A 21337-nucleotide genomic window follows, 5' to 3' on the forward strand; every position below is an offset into this window, starting at 1 on the left:
TTGAAAACTCTAATTTCATGGAGGCATTTTTTAATGTTCCCCAGATGAATACATTGTGATCAAAAGAATAAAGGATTACTACAGTTGCTACACAGACAGACATGCCAGTACTGAGCCAGTACATTTGGTCTGTGATATACACACACATATTCCTCCCACATTCTCAGAAGAAAAACCATTTGTACTTAGTGTTCGAGAACCCCAAACCACTCAATGTCCCATGGTTTATATATAAGAAATAATAGGCTTCAATTTTCTGTCAATGGTAATCTTGTTTGCACAAAATAATTTTTTGTTATTCCTGTTCCCTGACACATAGTGATTGGAAGACAGGAAGGGAGGGCTCGTGGAGGGCACATTTTTAAAGTAAAATGATATTTATCTTTTTGTTGGTATTTTCTGGACATTTAAAACTCTTTATCTCCCTTCCCTCCCTCATTTTGTCTCCTCCCGACTCAGTCTCTCTCTCTCTATCCCCCTCACCTCTTTCCCATCAGGATAACATTAGCTTGAAAGCTGACAATTCAATCACATCTCAAGCAAGCATTTACTCTGTTATTTAATAGGAGGGGGGGAAACCCAGTTACCATAACAACTCACATCACATGGTAATTATGGAGTCTCCAAAATACAGCAAACCATACTTTTCACAGTGTTTTCTAAGGAAAATGTGTAGTAAGCACAGATACCACTTCTCCCAATTATTATACAGAATTTTCATCTAATAGTTTCATATTGCATGAATGCTAACACTGCTCCCTGTTCTTCATCAGAAATCCTGTTTGAAAATAAAGAAGGAGGGCCTCCCCGGTGGCGCAGCGGTTGAGCGCTGGGTTGCGAAACTGCGCGCGGCCTCTGCGGCGCCGGTTCGATCCCCGGCTGCTCCCCGGCCACCAGAGGAGGGTCCCACATGGCGTGCAGACCTCTCCTGCCGCCCGCTGCTCCCCTCAGCAGTGTGCTTCGGTCCTTCTGCCTGCTCTGCTCCCCGCTCTGGCTCTGGTGAATTCTCTCACCCTCCCGCACTTCTGACTGTACCCAGTGCATGTATAAACAAAACAAACAAACAAACCAGCAAAACAAATAAATAAAAGCATGCCTCTATAAAAAAAAAAAAAAGAAAAAAAAAAAAGAAAATAAAGAAGGAACTGAAAGAAAATGGCAAATACACTTCTTATATTACAAATTATGGGTTATATCATCTAACCCATGTGCTTTTGGGCATCTAAGGAACAATTTTAAAGGAGGTAGAAGAAAAGCAAAATTAACTTATAAGGCAAAAAGAATCAAATGATGATCAACTTTTTTTTTAAAAAAGAAAGAAAACAAGGATGTAGAAACAAAGATTTCATTCAGAGTAGGGCTGCCAGTAAGTCTGGATAAGGTTTTTCTGAAATAAAAAGGAGAAAAGAACTCTACCTAAAATTGAAGCCAAGATATGGTTGGGTGGCAGCAGCGTGATCAGGTAAATTTGCATGTGCCCAAAGGTGAAGGAAATAATGAAGCAATACTGCCATTCTCATCCAAGGACAAATGAGTGTCATCCAATTTAGGTAAGAGTGTCATGTCAAGAGTTAGAAATGCCAAAGGGGGACAAAGACAGGCAGCAAATTTCAGGGAAGGAAACTGTCATTCACCTTCAGCTTTCTCATCAACAGGAGTCAAGTTAGTCTCAGGATGAGAAGTAGTTACAAATCAGAGAAGAAGACAGTCACTTGAGTTTGGCGAATCCTAGCAGATCTGAAATGACCCTTGGTAGTCCCCTGTTTAAAGGAGCAAAGAGAAAGAAAGGGTACTTCAGTTTGGAGATATCTAAACAGGCACAGCAATTACCCTGGAGGCTTCTAGTAGGGAAGGTCAAATGGAAATCGCAATTAGAGCTGAGTCTTCCAAAAGTAATCAGGGAGGGTTTCACATCAAGAAAAGTCAATGGGGAAAAAAATAGTTTCAAAAGATGAGACTACAATGCTGCCCAAAACAATTCATCACAGTACTAAGTAATTAGTTCTCCAAGAAATTGAAAATTACTTGATTTAACTGACATAGTTCTTATGAAGAAATGATAATTATATAAAGCATAATGCATTTCAAAAACATGGAAGAGGAGAGCATTTGTACATTCAAACAAAGATATTTCACTCATTCAGTGACTTACTCACTCACTCCTATACAGGGAGGCTAAGCCGGTCACAGAATATTCCATAGGGATAGGTTATCTTTGGTGAAGAGGGAAGTTAAACTTTGTAAATGAATAACAGTAGAAAAGAGTATATAAGAGTTTGTTCAAATGACAATAATGTAAAATCTTAGTAAGACCTCAACAATGACTAGATTCACAACTAATTCATTAACATTTCTGGAAAAAAGAAGCTATTCCACTAAATATGCACATGAAATAAAAACACAACCAAGTCTCAAAAGGATTAAAATAATTCACAAATATTTATGAAGTTATCAACCATGTGTCAAGAATACCAGACACTGGAGCTACATATGACCAAAATTAACTCGCTGTTTTATTAAGTTTACATTTTTTCAAAGATGATAGATACTGTCTTATATTTTGTGTAACCCAAAACCCTCTTCAAGATCAGTAGGGATCAAAAGGACAGAGTAGTATCATATATTAAAAAAAAAAATGAATTCGTAATTATAGGCATTAATGAAGAAAACTCCTAGCCCAGATGTTTATACTAAAAAAAATTCTAGTGACACTAGTAATTAGTAATACTAATACTAATTAGTAATACTAGTACTATTACTAGAACAGTATTACCCTGATAACACACCAAGCAGATATCACAAGAAAACCACAGAACAACTGCTTTGTTAGTAGAGGCAAAAATACTTAATATTAACAGATAAAATTCAGCAATATGTAAATAGGATAATATATTATGAGCAAGTGGATGTTATTCCAGCAATGCAGGGTTGCATAAGAAAATCAATCAAAACAATTCAAGATATTGATAAACTTAAAAAGCATAGTCATCTCAATAGCAGAAAGAGCATTTGACAAAATCCAACATCCATTTGTGATAAAAACAACTCAGCAACTTTAGAATAAAAGCAAACCTCCTCAGCCTGATAAAGGATATTTATAAAAACTCTGTTATAATATTTAATATTAAACATGGAATGCTTTTTCCTAAAATGATGAACAAATAAACAATGTCTGCTCTCACCACTCCTATTTAAAATCACAATGGAGAACTTAGACACTGCAATCAGACACGAAAAAGAAGTGAAATGCACATAGATTAGAAACAGCAAAACACAGATTGAATTCACAGACTGAATTACAATGGAAAAAAAAAAGGATTTACAAAAAAATATAAGTAGGTTTTACAAGGTCATAGAAAAATATCAATTATGTTTCTACACTAGCAATTAACAGTAGGAAATTTACACACACACACAGAAGAAATCTAACTGCAACAGCATTAAAATGTTTAGGGACATACAATTCTTGTGAAATTTAACAACATATGTGTAAGATTTATAGTAAGAGAACAAAACATTGACCAAAATAAAGATACAACTTGCATGGGTTGAGAGAACTAATATTATTAAGACATCAATTCTCTCAAATATATGTACAGAGTTAATACATTTCCAATAAAAACTACAGCAGGTTTCATCATGGTTTTTCAAAGTTGATTTAAAAATTTGCATGGAAAAGCACAACCCTAAAGACAAAACTGGTAGACTCATATTGCTTTATTTTAATAGTTATTATAAAGCAACGGTAATTTAGCTAAGTGGTTTTGAATAAAGTATAAACACACAGATCAATGAAACAAAATTGAGTGTAGTAACAAATTGACACATATATGAACAAATGATTCCCACCAAGTGTGTAGGTGAAGAAAAGATGGTATTTTCAACAAATACAACTCAAACTTTATGAAAAATTCACTCAAAGAGATCATACACTAAAATGTGAACCTTAAACTATAAAGCATCTACAAGAAAACAAAGGAGATCCATGAAAGGCTTAATGGATAAACTACGTAAGTATATTTACCATAATGGAAAATTACTCAGTCATAAAAAGGAAAAGGACTGATAGATGCTATAGTACACGTGAATATTTAAGACATAGTAAATGGGAAACAAAAAACAAACAAACAAACAGATACAAGAGATTGCACATGATTTGTCCAAAATAGGAAGATGTATAGAGAAAGAAAGTGAATTAATGGTTGTTAGAAGGTGGGGAGTAAGGAAAACGAAGAGAGACTGCTAATAGGTATAGAGTTACTTTCCGGTGTGATGAAAATATTCCAAAATTGATTGTAGTGAAAATTCCACTATTCCGTGAATATACTAAAAACCAATGAATTGCACAATTGACATAGGTAAATTATAGTACAGGAATTATACCTTTAAAAAAAAATTTTGGAATAAAGAGAAAAATGAGGAAAGCATAAAATTAGAAAAAATAAAATATTTAAGACATTGGGTTAGACAAAAACAAGAACTATAAAGAAAAATTGATTAAGTTGGAATTCCTTAAAACTAAAAATTTATTCTTCAAAGATACTGTTAAAGAAATGAAAAGACAAGGTATGGATTATCTAAAAATACTTTGCAAAGCACATTTCTAATAAAGGATTTATATCCAGACTAAAAATGGCTCTATATTTAAAAAAAAATCTGACCATGTGGTCATATAGCTTACAAGGGACTAATATCCAATATCTACAGAGAACCCATATAACTCAACAAGAAAACAACCCAATCAAACAGTGGGCAAAAGAGCTAAACAGATACTTGTCCAAAGAAGATATACAGATGGCCAACAAGCTTGTCAAAAAAATGCCCTTCTCACTTATAATCAGAGAAATGCAAATCAAACCACATTGCAATACCACCTCATACCTGTGAGAATGGCCCATATCAAAAAGACCATAAACAACAAGTGTTGGTGAGGATGTGGAGAAAAAGGAACCCTCTTACACTGTAGGTGGGAATGCACACTGGTCCAGCTCTTGCGGAAAACAGCGTAGAGATTTCTCAAAATATTAAAAATAGAACTACCATATGATCCAGCAATCCCACTCCTAGGTATCTAACCAAAGAATGCACAAACATGAATATAAGGGGATATTGCACTCATATGTTTATTGCAGCACCATGTACAATAGCTAAATTATGGAAACAACCTAATTGCCCAATGACAGATGAGTGGATTATGAAGATGTCATACATATATGCAATGAAATACAACTCAATTATATTAAAACTTCTTTTTGAAATCTTGCCATTAGCAACAACATGGATGGAACTGGAGGGGGTTATAAGTGATATTAAGTCAGGAGAAAGATAGGTCAGGTGATATAAGTCAGGAGAAAGATAAATACTAGATGATTTTATTCATACATTTATTATCAAAAATCTAAGTAACGGAACAGACAAACCAAAAAAAAAAAAAAAAAAAAAGCCCTTGAAATCTAACTGCAGAACTGAGACTACCAGAGGGGAACGGGGTGAAGGGATGGGAATCAAGGGGACAGAGGGCCCAGTAGACTCTCCCCTTTATTCCCTTCCCTATGGAGGATTATTGGTGTCTTGGTGGTAGGTGTGCTACATACATTTTATAGTGGTGTGAACCTACACCTCTAAGCCATACACAGTGTTATAAATCAACATTACCTCAAAAAATATAATTAGAAAAAGGAAAAGAAAGAAAAGTTAGTAATTGTTGCCCTCGAAAGCCACCCCTAGAAATACACAAGGCAAACACAGCATTTGTAATGACATTGAGTCTCACTGTTAAGTTCAGAAAATTCAAATCAAAGGAATCACTATTTTTAGACAGCTAATTAACATAATTTTGTAAACATTATGTCTAGTGTTGAGGAGGCCATGGTGGGACTATAAATTGGACTGATTTTTCTGTACAGAGAAGAAACAAACAAACATCAAAGACCTTAAAAAAAAAAAAAACTGATCTGATCATATGAAGGCACACTGGTAAGAAGGCCAAGCAACTAGAATGCCACGCACGGTTGATGGGTATTCAAAACAGGATAGTCGCCAGGAAAACAGATTGACAACTTCTTGTAAAGCTAAACATTCACTTACCAGTGAGACGAACAATCCCACTATAAGGTATTTAGTCAAAATAAATGAAAATAGAAGTCCACACATACACTTGTATGAGTATGTTTATAACACCTTTAGTTGTAATCACCCCAAACTAGAATCAACCCAAAGTCATCAACTGGGTGAATTAATAAGCAAATTGAAACTTGCATGACAATTTTTTTTTTTTAAATAAAAAGATTTGGAACCAAAGCAGAGTCTGAAGAAACTGCAGTTGCAAAAATACAAATGAACTGCAACCAAAGAAAGATCAAAGAGTTAGGAGAAGTTAGTCATCTTAGAAGGATTCAAAGGTATTTTTAAAATGACCTCTGCTTAACCTGAAGCCATATCAGAGAGTTCAAGGACTCATCAGACTGCCCCAGTTCAATTTCCATGCTCCTACACTTACTTCTTCTGTTTTCTCCAAAACTTTAAGAGTACCAACTTCACAATTTTAATACAGAGTAAATGAAATTAATATATGGATAGCAAATTCAAAAGTGCCCATGTTGGCAATTAGTTATTAATTACTGCAATCACTAGTCTTAATAACCATCTCTTAAAACTCTTATTTTCTGTCACAGAGTTAGAGAAAACGTATGGTTCATTTCTGCCTTTTCTTTTTTTTATATATTTTAAAAATATTTATTTATTTTTACATACAAGAACTGGGATACAGGCCAGAGGTGTGGGGGTGGGGAGAAGGGCAATGAGTAGATTCACCGGAGACAGAGTGGGGAGAACAGGCAGATCTACTGAAACACACTGCTGAGGGGAGCAGCGGGCCACACAGGAGAGGTCTGCTATACCAGGCGGGTAGCTCCCTGGCAGGCCAGGGATCGAACTTGTGTCACAGAGGCTGTGGACAGCTTCACAGTGCTTCAACCCCTTGCGCCATCAGGGAGGCTCATCTGCCTTTTCTTAGAATGATAGCAAGTAGAAGATGAAATCCAAACTAAAACCCTACTACTAATTTAGCAAAATTCTGTGCAATGTCTTCTAATTGATTCTTAAAATAATGATCTTATTCCCATCTCTTTAAAATATTCTAAATACTCTATAAGTAACAAGTATCTTAACCCATATTTTCCTCTGTTCATATCTAAGGCACACCTCATAAGTTCTGAACCATTAGTTGAGAACACATTAACACCTTTGCTTGTTTCTGTTGTGATGGTGACTTTTAAGACCAACTTTCCTTTAATACTTTATACTTTCATTATCTTTCAAATACGTAAATACATGGCTTAAAAACACAATCTCTCCCTTCTCCATACCAACTAATGACATGCAAGCAGAAAGCAAATCTAGAAACCATCTATGTTACTTCCTCTCTCATGAAATTAAGTTTTTCTTCTACCCAGATAAATATTGCTCTTTGCAGATTTTTTAAAAAAGATTTATTTATTTATACAAGGACTGGGGTATAGTCAGAGGCGCGAGAGGGTGAGAGAATTCACCAGAGACAGAGCAGGGAGCAGAACAGACAGCAAGACCAAAGACACTGCTGAGGGGAGCAGCGGGCGAGGCAGGAGAGGTCTGCCACGCAATGTGTGTTTCTCCCTGGCTGGTTGGTAATTGAACCCGTGCTGCAGAGGCTGCAGACAGCTTCACAGCGTGGCACTCAACTCACTGTGCCACGGGGGAGGCCCTACTCTTTGCAGATTTTACTTGCTTCCTTAGTTAAGTGAAGGTACTGTATTAGACAAAAAAATGGCTATAAACCAAGTATTTCCATAATTTACCTCCAATTAGAAAGGAACATGGGTAGCATAGGATAAGATGGGTGACTAAAAACTACCTCTACTTTGAGTCAGTGCAATCCCTATAAAAATTCCAATGCCATTCTTTATGGAAATAGAGAAATAAATCATGAAATTTATTTGGAAATACAAAAGAATCAAGTAGCCATGGCAATCTTGAGAAAAATAAACAAAAATGGAGTTATCATGTTCTCTAACTTCAAGATGTACTACAAAGTGACTGTAACTAAAACTGTATGGTTTTGGAATAAGAACAAACCCACAAATCAATGGACCAGAATTGAGAACCCTAGAACACATATACAGACAACTAATTTTTGACAGAGGAGATAAGTATTTACAATGGAGCAATTAAAGTCCTTTCAGTAAATGGTTTTGAGGAAACTGGACAGTTACATACAAAAGAATGAAATAGATCACTATTTCACACCATATATAAAAATTAATTAAAAGTGGATTAAAGATATGAATGAAAGGTTTGAAAGCATTAAATAGATAAAACATAGGCGATATGGTCCTTAACATCAGCCTTTAGAAGATCCGTTTGGGATTCAACTCCAACAGAATGGGAAACAAAAGCAAAAATAAATAAATGGGACTATATTAAACTAAAAAGACTTCTGCACAGTTCTGTACAGCTTTGCACAGCAAAGGAAACATGAAACAATAAGACAGCCTAGTGAATGGGAGAGGACATATGCAATGATAGGGCCCACAAGAGGATAATATCCAAAATATAAAAGAACTCATAAAACTCAACATAATTACTGTGTCTCTGGTGAATCCTCTTACCCCCTGCATCTCTGGTCTACACCCCAGTTTTTCTATGCAAAATAAATAAATGTTTTTTTTTAATTATGATAAAAAGAGAAAAATTACTTCCAAACACCAAATTTCACTAACAATAAAGTGAAAGAGGGAAACTGCAAAGCACATACAAAGGAGGAACAATGTGAAGGAACCTACCTCATGCACCAGAGCAAGTGAGGTCTGCTTGAAACTTCGCCCTCTACTGGCCATCAGTCGGTTCAGTGGTTTGCCATCTTTACTCTGATACATTGAAATATCATAACAAAATAACATACCACCTTAAAAAACAAAAAGACACTTATAAAAATACTTTTTATGGAAAATATTCATTATTTATAGCTTCAATGATACACATTCAACCAATCTGGCTAGAGAGATTTAGAAATGAAGAGAATTTCCTCAGCAAATTATGGTTTTTGACTTGGTATCCAAGGAAAGAAAATGGAAGAGATTAAAAAGTTACCAACTTTAATTATCATTTGTAAACAAATTAACAAGACTCATTCATTGTAAACAAATTAAAATTCATGACCTACTTAAAATTTTGTGATTGTACTGACCTTTAAAAATTAAATTTCAGTAACAAAACATGTTCAAGGATTAAGATAACTTAAGATATAGCAATCATTATATATATGTATTTTTAAGATTTATTGATTTATACAAGCACTGGGTACAGTCAGAAGCACGGAGGGTAAGAGAATTCACCAGAGCCAGAGCAGGGAACAGAACAGGCAGACTGATGAAATACACTGCTGAGGGGAGCAGCGGGCGTGGCAGGAAAGATCTGTTGTGCCATGTGGGACCCTCGCTGGAGGCTGGGGATGAAACTGGCGCTGCAGAAGCTGTGGGCAGCTTTGCAGCCCAGCGCTCAACCGCTGCGCCACCAGGGGAGGCCCAATCATTGTATTTTTAAATATCATGTTGAAGTGATAGACATACAGAAAAGACACTTAAGTATACAGCATAATGAAGTGTCATGAGCTGAACAAACATAGACAGTCAGAAACCAGATCAGGAAATAAAACATAGTTAAAGAATAGTCATTCTCATTGCTGAATAATACTGTAGCATGTGAATATACAGTTCATTTACCCATTTCATAGTTAAGAGGTATTTAGACAACTTCCAAGTTTAGGCCTACACAAGTAACGATACTATGAATATTATAGTTTGTATTTTAGTGACTTTATTTGGGTTTATCCCAAGATGAAATTGCTGGTCACAGGGTATAAATTGCTCAAGTACCAGCTTCCCAAAGTAGTTGAATTACCTTATATTGCCACCAACAGAGTGCTCCAACTATTTACCAGTACGTTTTACTTTCCAGCCTTCTTCATTTTAGCCATTCTGCTAATTATGTAGAGGTAACATTTCAGTCTTAATTTGCATTTTTCTGATGACTAATGAAATTGACTATCTACTCATATGTTCATTGGACATAAGGACACCCTCTTTTTGAACTGTTCAATCAATTTCTTTCTTTCTATTGAGTATCTTTCTTGCAAAAATTCTTTATATATTCTAGATATGAGTCATTTATCAGATATCTGCATTGTAATTATCTTCTTGTATCCGCGGTTGCCTCTCTCGTGCGTCCTGTTCTCACTGTCTCCTCTCCCTCTCTCTGTTCCAGCCTCTCTTGTTTAATTTGCAGTTATTTACCACACTTCTTGAGAGGGAAGTGTAAATCATGATTTTCTTTCTTCTTTACTAGTAACAGCACCACAGGTATAAATTTCCCTAACACTGTTTAAGCTACATTCCCACAAGTTGTGATATAGCTATTTTCAGTGTTACTCAGTTTGAAATATTTTCTGATATTCATTCTGTTTTTTGATCTATGGATTGTTTAAAAGTATAATTATTCAATTTCCAGACTACCAGAGACATTTTAGTTTTCCTATGTACTTAATGTGCCATTTATGTATCTTATGTATTCTTATATATTTTCAGAGAACAAATTCTAAAAAATGATTTCAATATTTTAAAGTATCTTGGAAATTTATGGTCAAACAAACATATGGTTACCTGATAATCTTCACATGTAAATAAGATTTTAAAATTATGAAAATTCTATCATTGCAAGATACAACATACTATATGTATATGATAAGGTTTGTTCACAGTATTGCACAAGTTTTATGAGCTTGTTGATTTTTTTGCCTACTTTGGTCCGTTCTTCAAGCTACTAAAACTAGAAGCTCTATTTCTTCTTTTAGTTCTGCTAATTTTTTGTCATATGTATCTTTTCCAGTATTATTGAGAAATGACTAAAATGTATCACTGTATAAAATTTTTTTAAAGATTTGTTTTTTATTTATTTATGCATACAAGAACTGGGGTGTAGGCCAGAAGTGTGGGGCTGAGAGGATCCACCGGAGACAGAGTAGGGAGCAGAACAGGCAGATCTACTGAAACACACTGCTGAGGGGAGCAGCAGGTGATACAGGAGAGGTCTGATGCTAAGTAGAGCTATGTTATTTTCTTAATTGAGTGACTTCTTCATCTCCACAAATGTCCCCTTTTTTTCCTAGCTATTTCTTTTTTCATATGCCTGGTACTTTTTCACTGTCTGCTGGATAGTACACGAAAGAACCACAGAAATTCTAAATGATGTTATCTTTTATCAGAGAGAAGTTTCTCTTCTCTATTACACAGATAGAGTGAAGGACTGATTAGAGATTGACCAAGGTTAGGCTTGATTAATGCTTTGGTAAATCTCAGTCTACCTCTGGTTCAACTATCTTGAAAGCCTTGTAAGCTTGTAAGCCTCCCACAAGATTTTCAGCTTATAGTCTAATCAGCTTTTGACTCCTCAATACAGAAAAAATATGGAAGATTCAGATCTATCTTCAAAGGTTTTCAGTTTAGTTCTTTATTCTTTAGCCTTCCATCCCAAGTTAGGCAGATATCTTTGAGGGAGAAACAGGCTGTGTGTATGAGGTCTCTGAAATCCCCACTTTTGTTATTCAAGCACTACATGAATGTCAAGATCTCTGTTGGTCTCTCTGCCTCCTGTATGTCTCTTGCTAAGATCAAGCCTGGATTTCAGCCTCCAGCTGAGGTCAGAATTAGTAAGTGCATCCAGCTGAAAAGAGCCACTGCTCTTCAGTATCAATTCATTACTCATGTGCTTTGTTTTCAAATCTGTTCTGGCCAGTCTTTGTTTCTGAAGCAAGATAAGACTAAAAGTGATTTCTCTTTGCCTTTCAGAAGCACAACCTTGTTCCTTAACTTTCAGTACAAATTCAACGTTCAGCAAATGTCTCATGAGGGAAAGTTCCAATTGGTCACCTATATTAGAGACTTCAGAGAACAAAATCAAAAGGACATACAGAGAAATAGACAGACAGACAGGCAGACAGATAAATAGAAATATATTTTAAGAACTGGCTCACAAATTATGGAGACTGAGAAGTTGCATGCTCTTCTTTTGCAAGCTAAGACCCAGGAAAGTCATGGTATAATTCAGTCTGAGTTCCAAAGCCTGAGAACCAGGTGCAGCAGTGTCCAAGGGTAGAAGAATTTGGATGTCTCAGCTCAAGGAAAGAGACCAAAATGGCCCTTTCTCTCTGCCTTTTTATTCTATTCAGGCCCTCAATGCATTGGATGTTGCCCACCCATATTGGTGAGGGTGATCTTCTTTACCCAGTTTGCTGATTTAAATGCTAACCTCCTCTGGAAACACACAGACACACTGAGAAATAATGTTTTACCAGCTATGTGGGCATTCCTCAGTCCAATCAAGGTGTCACATAAAATTAACCATCAATCACCCTAGTATTATGGAAACACTAAAAGTTCCACTGTTTTTGTTACCCTCCAATAGACCTCTTCCTAGGCGAAATTTCAATTTTAGGCCACAACCCAGAATCAATAAATATCCACCAAGGACTGGGCAACAATCATAAAATATTCTCCCTATTCTGGAATTTTATTCCATCTATTCATCTCTGTGTTAAGTTCTCTGATGCCTTAAACTGTGATTTGTTTTGTAATTAATCCAGTTGTGTCTATTGTTAGCAGCAGCAACAGCAGCAATGCTCTGTCATGATGTATTTACACCCTACTTGGAAATGGAAGCAAAATCATTACATTAAAAACCCATGCCTTGGTACTATTACTATACTCACCTGCCAGGCCAGGTTTCAATCCTGGTTGCTTGTTGGTTTCATACATTTTCAAAATGAAATTTGGAATTCCAGCCACGGTCTTTCCTTGGTCTGAACGGGTACCTCCTTTTAATGCAGAGTGATATATCCCACGGGGCATATTCACCATTTCTTGCTTCACAAGTGATGTGAAAAATTCCTCCAAAGCTGGAAAAGGATAAACAGGAGATCAAAAGTAAACACAGTATGCTAGGAGAGAGACATTTATGCTCAACTCATAGATTTAAACTTAGTTGTATTTGAAGCCAAACTTCATAAAATAAAAAGACAACTCTTTATTTCTATCCTTTTGTCAGGATATTCCTTTCACATGGAACATACTAGTCCAGGATTTCCTGTGACCTGCTCCTTCTTTTCAGTTACTTATTTTCAGGGAGGTCTTTAAGACTATCCATCATGTAGCAATATCAGTATAATTATTTAAAAATATATATTGAGTTCAGTATTTTTTGCTTGTGTTCCTTCTAACTGTTAAGCCCAATCTCTTCATTGCTAGATATTTTTAATTATTGTAAGATAATACAGGTATGTGGGATCAGAAGACAATAAAATACCCACATACTTGATAAGACCAAAGGTTTATACTCAAGTGTTGTTTTCCTAAGGACCACTAGAGGTTGCCCAATACAGAAACAAAATCCACAAAAACATGAAAGCTAAACAAATTATATGGGAAACAAAAAATGAAACCATTGCCTATTGCCCCTGGTAGGAATAGAAAGCAAGGATCCATCACACTAAACCAGAATTTCATTTTCATTCTGAATAGACCTGAAAGTCTCCTCTGAATGCCCATGATTAAAGGCAGCAGCACGTGCTCACAGGAGTATCTGTTTCGTGCCCAGTTCTGTCATTCCTTTATAGAACCTTCCAGATGGAACCTAGTTTCTCAACTCAAAGCCCAGAGAACACCTTTGTGAGATTTTTCCCTTCACCCCTCCAGATCTACCTTCTATTCCCTCGACCGTGTTCTGCACCCTGAAAAAATAATCTTTAGCAACTGAATCCATAGGCTCTTTTCTCCACTGGCTACTAGTTGGCTTCATCCAATGGGAGGAGCCACTAGATGTCAGAGGGTAGAAATGGAGAGAAGTCAGGGAATGTATTCCCCAGAAACCCTCCTACAGTACTGCTTACCTGCTGAATGACATTTGGATTGCTTTCAAATTTTATTTCTAATATTTCGTGTCCTATGTGTCAATGCTTTTCAAATTTTCTTCTGGTCATCTGAAAGGAATAGATTGGGTAGGTCTCAAAGACAATAGGGAAAAGTTCTTAGTTGCTACTTTTGTGACTGGAGGAAGATAGTGCTCTGACATACAGAATTGACACACAGGACACAGTATTAGGAATAAAATTTTAAAGCAAACCCAAATGTCGTTCAACAGGTAAGTGAATAAGCAAACTGTGGTATATCCTAAAAAGGAATACTACTTAGTAATAAAACAATGAACAATAGATACAGATAATAGTTTGGACGAATCTCAAAGACATTATGCTGCATGAAAAAAAACTAATCCCAGAAGAAAATAGAATGTATAGGGAAAAATGGATGAAGTTCAAAAGGTCTATAGTTAACAGTGTTGTATTGATGTCACCTTTCTGGTTTTAATAATGACCTAAGGTTATATGAGATGTTCTCAATGGGAGCAGGTGGCTGGATGGTGCACAAGAACTCTTTAAACTGATTTTGCAACTTCTTGTATGACTACAGTTATTTAAAAAAAAAAATCAAAACCAGTAACACCCCTATTCAAAATAATGCAAATCACTGGGCTTATTTTGCAGCTGCTTTTGGGTTCACTTCAAAGGGATAAGAGAAGAAAGGCCAAGATTCACATACAGTGAGCACAAACTGGTTTTCTGCCTGGAGCACCTGAAAACTTCAGACACATCATTCACCCTGTTATTTTTAGACTCCTAAGGGTGGTTCCTCTTTCTTGGTTCCTTCTGTGTTCTTCACCAATCTCAGGGAAAGTGAGAGAAAAATGGGTGATGTTGCCCATTGTAACATGGTTTGCTAAATATAGATAGCATCTAAGACCATCCACTTGACCACTAAATTTTCTCTAACTGATAGAGTAGTTGATCTCAAAAACTCCCCCTGTTGCTCAGGGAAGGACACTAAAAACCATCAAGTGCAAACAGAGCCAGGTGAGGGCAACCCCAGCACCGCAACAAGGGGAGGAAGCAACAGCACACCTTGGTAACAAGTATCCTCCCCCTTCTTCTAGTTCCACAGATTTGAGTCTATCTGAGGGAACAAGGTCATTAAAACATCCAAGAGGACACTGAACTCTAAGGCCATTTTAGAAAACAGAAGGAACTTTGGAAGAATGAAGGTTTTTCCCTTCCTTGGACTCACTAGTAACTGCAGAGGAGAACCTAGACTCTTAATACCCATTATGGTAGGAAGGGGAAAGAAGAGGGAAACAGGGAACACATTTTTAAGGCTTCTTCTGTACAGCAGGAGAAAAGACAAGGTGGACTCTGAGTCTAAGTTGCATTGTTCAGTTTTCTCTAATGAAAGGAGGGACAGATTTGGGAAAGAAGCTTTGTCTAGAAAGAAATAGTATATATTTGACTGAATTCCTCATAAGTCACCATGTGGTATAAACCAAGGGGGAGAAAAAAACCTACATTTCAGGCTAATGATATCATGATTGAAAAGATAAGATGACATTTGTTAAAAAAAAAAAAAAAGATGACATTTGTTGTGTTTATTTGACTTGATTTTCAGAAATTACAAATTAAGATCCATGAACATGCAAAGTAGCAGAATGTAGTGATAGGTGCATGCTTGGCAAAATGTTGGCCAGTACTGCAAAGCTACTTAATCACAATGGATCACTCGGAGAAAGTTTTTAATAGTCAGAAAATGAAATTTAAAATAAAGTAATGCAAATTCCCAATCACAGCCCACAATCAGATTTCTCAGATCTTATCACCCGCCATTTCTAAGATAGGACATATAATTATCAAGGTAGGTATTTCTAAACATGACACCCACGTAGAATGTAACATTAGAATAACTTTTTTTAAAATGTCAGGGTCCCATAAGTTTTTAAAACTGTGTGGCCATAAAGTGTGATCCATTCTTTAAAAGCACTAATTCATAGCTCTCAGATACTGGTACATTCTTCAGAGTAACCCTATGAGAGAATAAATATAGAATGATGAAACTACCTAGAAAATTTTTAAAGAGCCCAACAACCTCTGAATTTATACAATAAAAAACTATTATGTGAAATTAAAAGTCTCACTATAAATTTTTCTTCCAGAATAACGTTAGTTTTTGAAATGACTCTTCATTTTTAGTGAAAAAGATTGTTTAAACTAGTTTTAGTTTTCTAGTTCAGTTTTATTTGCGTCTAACATTTTTTGATGTATTTGGACACTACACTACCTAAGCAGTTTCTGAAGAACAGAAGGCTGTGTTTTGCATGTCAGATAGAAAATAAGCCCCTAAGATTAAATTCAGCGATAACAGTACACATGACAAAAGAACACCATGAGACAGGTAAAATCACTGAGACAGTCCAGCTTCCCTGCCACTACAGAGGAGTCACCTGGTAAAACCAAAGGAGCAGTGAGTGACAACAGTTTGAGATAACAAGAGCCTGGGATGGAAAGATCCATGTCTTTGTCCCCATTCTCATCTTCCTCATCTTCGTCTTCATCTATTTCATCAGGGATTTCTGGTCTTATCTGAAATGACAGAGAGGGTGAAAATAATATGTAAGATCTTTTTTTTTATCCTTTTTGTGCCAAGACTTATGCCCACTGAATTAGATTCATTGCTCTATAATGACAAAAGCCCATAAAATTAATTTTTAAAAAAAATCTCCTCATTTTCAGATTAACCAAATGGCAAGCTCAAATGATTTTATTAGCTATAACCCCAGATCTAGATAAAGAACTAATGATAATACAGTAAAAAAAAAAATCACCATAAATCAGCATGAGCAATGATTGTTATAGAAACCTAGTAAGCCCACATTTTACAACATCCAAAAATAAAATTAAAAGTGACATATTCAATAGATAGAAATTCTATGGTTTAAATTAAATATTTGCCTGGCTGAATATTATTTTCTAATTTGCGATTTAGTTATATGTCTATGACAAAGTTTAAAACCTTCTAGCAGGGTATATAGTAGAGATCAGGAAGGACAGCATACTTCAGTCGACTTCTTTATTTTTTAATATTTAGCAGTTCATTGCTATAGAATATAAAAACACTAACATCTGTAATTGGTAGCTATATTTCATTGTGTATAATTTGCAGTTTGCAGGTTTTGTGGTTGCTCTGTGATTAGTTGGGTTTGTTTGAATCAAAATTAAAAATGTAAAAAGATTACCCCTATTGTAGTTTCTACAAGATTTAACTGTCAAGCAATTAATTAAATTTTTAATACTTTCAATGACACACCATCATAATGCCCACATGGAGATAATTAAGCATTAGGGGAGGAAATCAAAATATATAAAAGTGGTTGCTATAACCATAAAGTGCCAGAACCCAGTCATTACCATTAGACTGTCTCCCGGAGTTATTTTTAGAAATAATTAACAATTCCTGCAGACTGCCTTCTTCATAGGTCCCCAAAGTACTGTTCCATTTAAGAACTGCACTGAGTCAGGATTCTTGCAGGGGGATAAAAGAAAACAGAGAGGAAATGCTTCTCTTAAGTATAATAACCTCCACTCCAATGAAGCCTTTCAACCATAACTAGTGTTCTTTTCACCAGTGAAGGTGGAGTGAAGGCAACCTGACAGCCTGAGCACTTTTCCAAGACAAGATTTAATTCAACGTTGCATTCTTAACTCTCAGAGGACCTCACCACTCATAATTACAGAGATAACAATAATGCATGCTCCACATAGGGCATAATAGCATTTACTGGTGTGAAACCATAGCAGAGAAATCTTGGTACTTTCACAAACCTTTTGGTTCTGACAAGCAGGGTTTTCCAAGTGTCTCTGGTTAGCATACATCCTTGGAACTTGCCAGGTTTAGTATCATCAAGGGTTATCTTAGAGATTGTAACCAGTCCTAGCAACTTAAACTGTTCCCCAAAAGGAATTGTGTCTAGGTCCATTTGCCTCACTTCCTGACATTTTGCATAACAGAGTGCAAAGTGAAAATAGCATCTGAACAACATACTGGGGGAAACAGGCACCAACTGTACAGAAAGAGATTGTATTGGCCACACCAGCAGCCACAACAGTGAACCAAAGCACTGGGAAGCTGTGATCCATATCATATTTCTTTATATTTATACAAGAAACAATGTACAGGCCAGATGCGTGGGAGGGTGAGAGGATTCACCAGAGCCAGAGCGGGGAACAGAACAGGCAGACTGACGAAATACACTGCTGAGGGGAACAGCGGGCGAGACAGGAGAGTTCTGCCATGCCATGTGGGACCCTTGCCAGCTGGCCTTCCGGGATCGAACCGGCGCTGCAGAGACTGCGGACAGCTTCACAGCATGGCACTCAACTGCCTGCGCCACCAGGGAGGCCCAGAATTTTTTTTTTTTTAAAGATTTATTTATTTATACAAGCACTGCCCTGGGTAAATCAGAAGCGCGGGAGGGGGAGAGAATTCACCAGAGCCGGAGTGGGAAACAGAACAGGCAGACTGCCGAAATACACTGCTGAGGGAAGCAGCGGGCGGGGCAGGAGAGGTCTGCGTGTCATGTGGGACCTTCGCCCGGTGGCCGGGGATCGAACCGGCGCAACCTAGAGCTTAATCACTGTGCCACCAGGGAGGCCCCCAGATCATATTTCCAAGTGATAGGAGCCTCGGGGAAGTGAAGGGCAGACGTAAACACTTAAGCTAATATGAGAACTAGAGTGATGATGACAATGTGCAGAAGTCAGAAGCCTCGCACACTTGCTGGTGGGAAGGTAAGATGGTGAGGTCCCTTTAAAAACAGTTTGGCAGTTTCACGGAATGTTAAAGACAGAATTACCTTGTGGTCCAATAGTACCACTCCTAGTTAAATAACCAAGAGAAAATGAAATACAGAATCACAGAAAAACTTACACACAAGTAAGTGCATTATTCATAATAGCCAAAAAATGGAAGCAACTCAAATGTCCACCAAACTGATGAATAGGCAAACAAAATGTGATTTATCTACACAGCAGAATATTATTCAGTCATAAAAAGGAATGAAGTACAGCTATGTGATATACAAAATGAAGTTGAAAACACACTGAGTGTAAGAAATCAGTCACAAAAGACCACATACTCTGATTTCATTATAGGAAAGATCCAGAACAAGCAAATTTATAGAGACAGAAATCATATAAATAGTTGTGTAGGGCTGGGGAAGGGAAAAAGTCATGGGGATTAACCACTAATATTGATAGAATACTCTAAAATTAGATGGTGATTGCTCTGTAATTCGTTGCACAATTCTTTGAAAATATAAAAACTGGGCCTCCCTGGTGGCAAAGCGGTTGAGCACTGGGCTGCAAAGCTGTCCGCAGCCTCTGCAGCGCTGGTTCTATCCCCGGCCACCGGGTGAGGGTCCCACATGGTGTAGAGACCTCTCCTGCCCCATCCTCTGTGTACTTCGTCAGTCTGCCTGTTCTGTTCCCCACTCTGGCTCTGGTGAATTTTCTCACCCTCCCGCGCTTCTGACTGTACCCAGTGCTTGCATAAATAAATAAATAAATATTTAAAAAAAAAAACCGTCCACCTGAACAGTTTAAATGGGTGAATTGTGTGGAATGCAGATTATATCTCAATAAATTTGTTTTACAAGGGGAAGAGAAAGAGGTAGGCAAAAGGAAAGCTATAAGAGGCAAAAAAAGGGAGAGAGGAGGGTTGAAGGAGGACGAGAAGGAGGCAAGGCTGAGGAAGAGGAGCAAGCAGCAGCACAGGCGGTAGAAGCAGCAAAACTGGAGGAAAAGAAGCAGAAGCAGAAGTGGCCACCACCTTCAGAGGCAACTTAAACTAGTATGTGAACTCTGCCAAGTGACCAAATGTTTCCAATTCCAGAATCATTTAGAATAAAAGGGATATGATCATTCTTACAATACATTTTGTCCTGTCCTGTCCTGCTAAGTCAACCTAATTACTTGAAATGATTTGCAGCATTCAGGCCGTCAATATTTCTGAAAGTCATGAAAGAAAGATTTACCAGATCCACATATCTTAAGTTGGTCAGTTTCACATTTACATAACTGGATGCCTATATTAATGTATCTGCTTTGTGGAAAACAACATATGTCTACATCTTACACATGCATATGTTTTTACAAAGGAAGTACAGAGTTACTGTAATTTAAATATAGATATACTTCACCTACTTAAAATGACATGATTATTCTTTGACTTTATTTCTTCAAATTGAGTTGATTCTCCTGAACAACTTAGTTCTTGTTGTTTGGCCTCTGTTTACCTATTCTTTTTTTTTTTTTTAAGATTTTATTTAGTTATGCATATAAGAACTGAGGTGTAGGCCAGAAGTGCAGGGGGGTGGGTGAAAGGATTCACCAGAGACAGAGTGGGGAGCAAATCAGGCAGATTTACTGAAATACACTGCTGAGGGGAGCAGCAGGCAAGACAGGAGAGGTCTGCCACTCCTTGTGGGTTAGCTCCCTGGCCAGGGATTGAACTCATTCTGCAGTGGCCAGTGATAGCTTAATAGTGCTGAGACCTACAACCCCTTGCACTACCAGGGAGGCCCAAGTCAGACAGTTTAAACCGATGTTTGTGAATCAACAAGGAGTCGTTTTCAGTAATGTATAGAAAGGCAAAACTTAAAGCAGCTAAATTATAATCCAAAGTAGTCAATGATAAGAATGCATTATTTCTTTTAAAAAAAATGAAGTTCACAGCATGTTCATTTAAAATATTATCTTAGCAATTCCCACAAGTGGAAAGAGAGAATGTAGATAACATTCACTGGAAAGGTGAGAGGTACAGGTAACCTTCATTTTATGAGTAAATCCAATGCCCTTGGTGTAGAATGAATAATCTCTGACAAGAATAGTCCTGGTTTTACAGTATAGAACACCCTACCGCCTAGGAACTTCAGAAACAAACAAAAAAATGTTTTTTATAGAAAATGAGCCTCAGTTTTACATCATTGTCATCATGCACAAAACAGAGGTAGGGAACTGACTCAGTCATCTCCTTAACTTTTAGGGAATCATTTTCTGGACTTTGTAGTCCTTAGATATTTAAATAATGAAACTGAAAATCAGCAATCAGTAAAAATAAAAAGAATGCAATATCTTAGAAGGAATATTCTCAACGAAGAGGTAGTTTCTCTATATCAGAAGTTGGGGGACAGCAAACTCTTTAAAGCTACTCAGATCTCATCTTAATCCCAGTTGAGAATATCCATCACAGAGAGCTATTATTATTTCTGGGAATGAGTCATATCCCAGAAGGGGGGTAAGTCAGAAAAAAAAGATTGAAAGTCATGGCTAAAAAAAGGATAGGTCTTAGAGCTTTTCTTCACAGTTCTTTACATT

The 21337-nt window shown here is 36.8% G+C and overlaps 1 protein-coding gene across 3 annotated transcripts in view; it reads right to left on the bottom strand.

The window, feature by feature from the left end:
- FOCAD (focadhesin) overlaps window positions 1-21337 on the bottom strand; it is a gene marked incomplete at both ends in the record, with an annotated part of 251103 nt that overhangs the window by 77218 nt on the left and 152548 nt on the right. For all 3 annotated transcript variants that reach the window (XM_084236533.1, XM_084236532.1, XM_084236531.1), the window contains 3 exons: window positions 8820-8941; window positions 12800-12985; window positions 16408-16546. In XM_084236533.1, coding sequence (XP_084092659.1) covers window positions 8820-8941; window positions 12800-12985; window positions 16408-16546 — 447 coding nt within the window. The remainder of the gene's footprint in view (window positions 1-8819; window positions 8942-12799; window positions 12986-16407; window positions 16547-21337) is intronic.

This window comes from Talpa europaea (assembly GCF_964194135.1).
Source record: "Talpa europaea genome assembly, chromosome: 7".
NCBI lineage: Eukaryota > Metazoa > Chordata > Mammalia > Eulipotyphla > Talpidae > Talpa > Talpa europaea.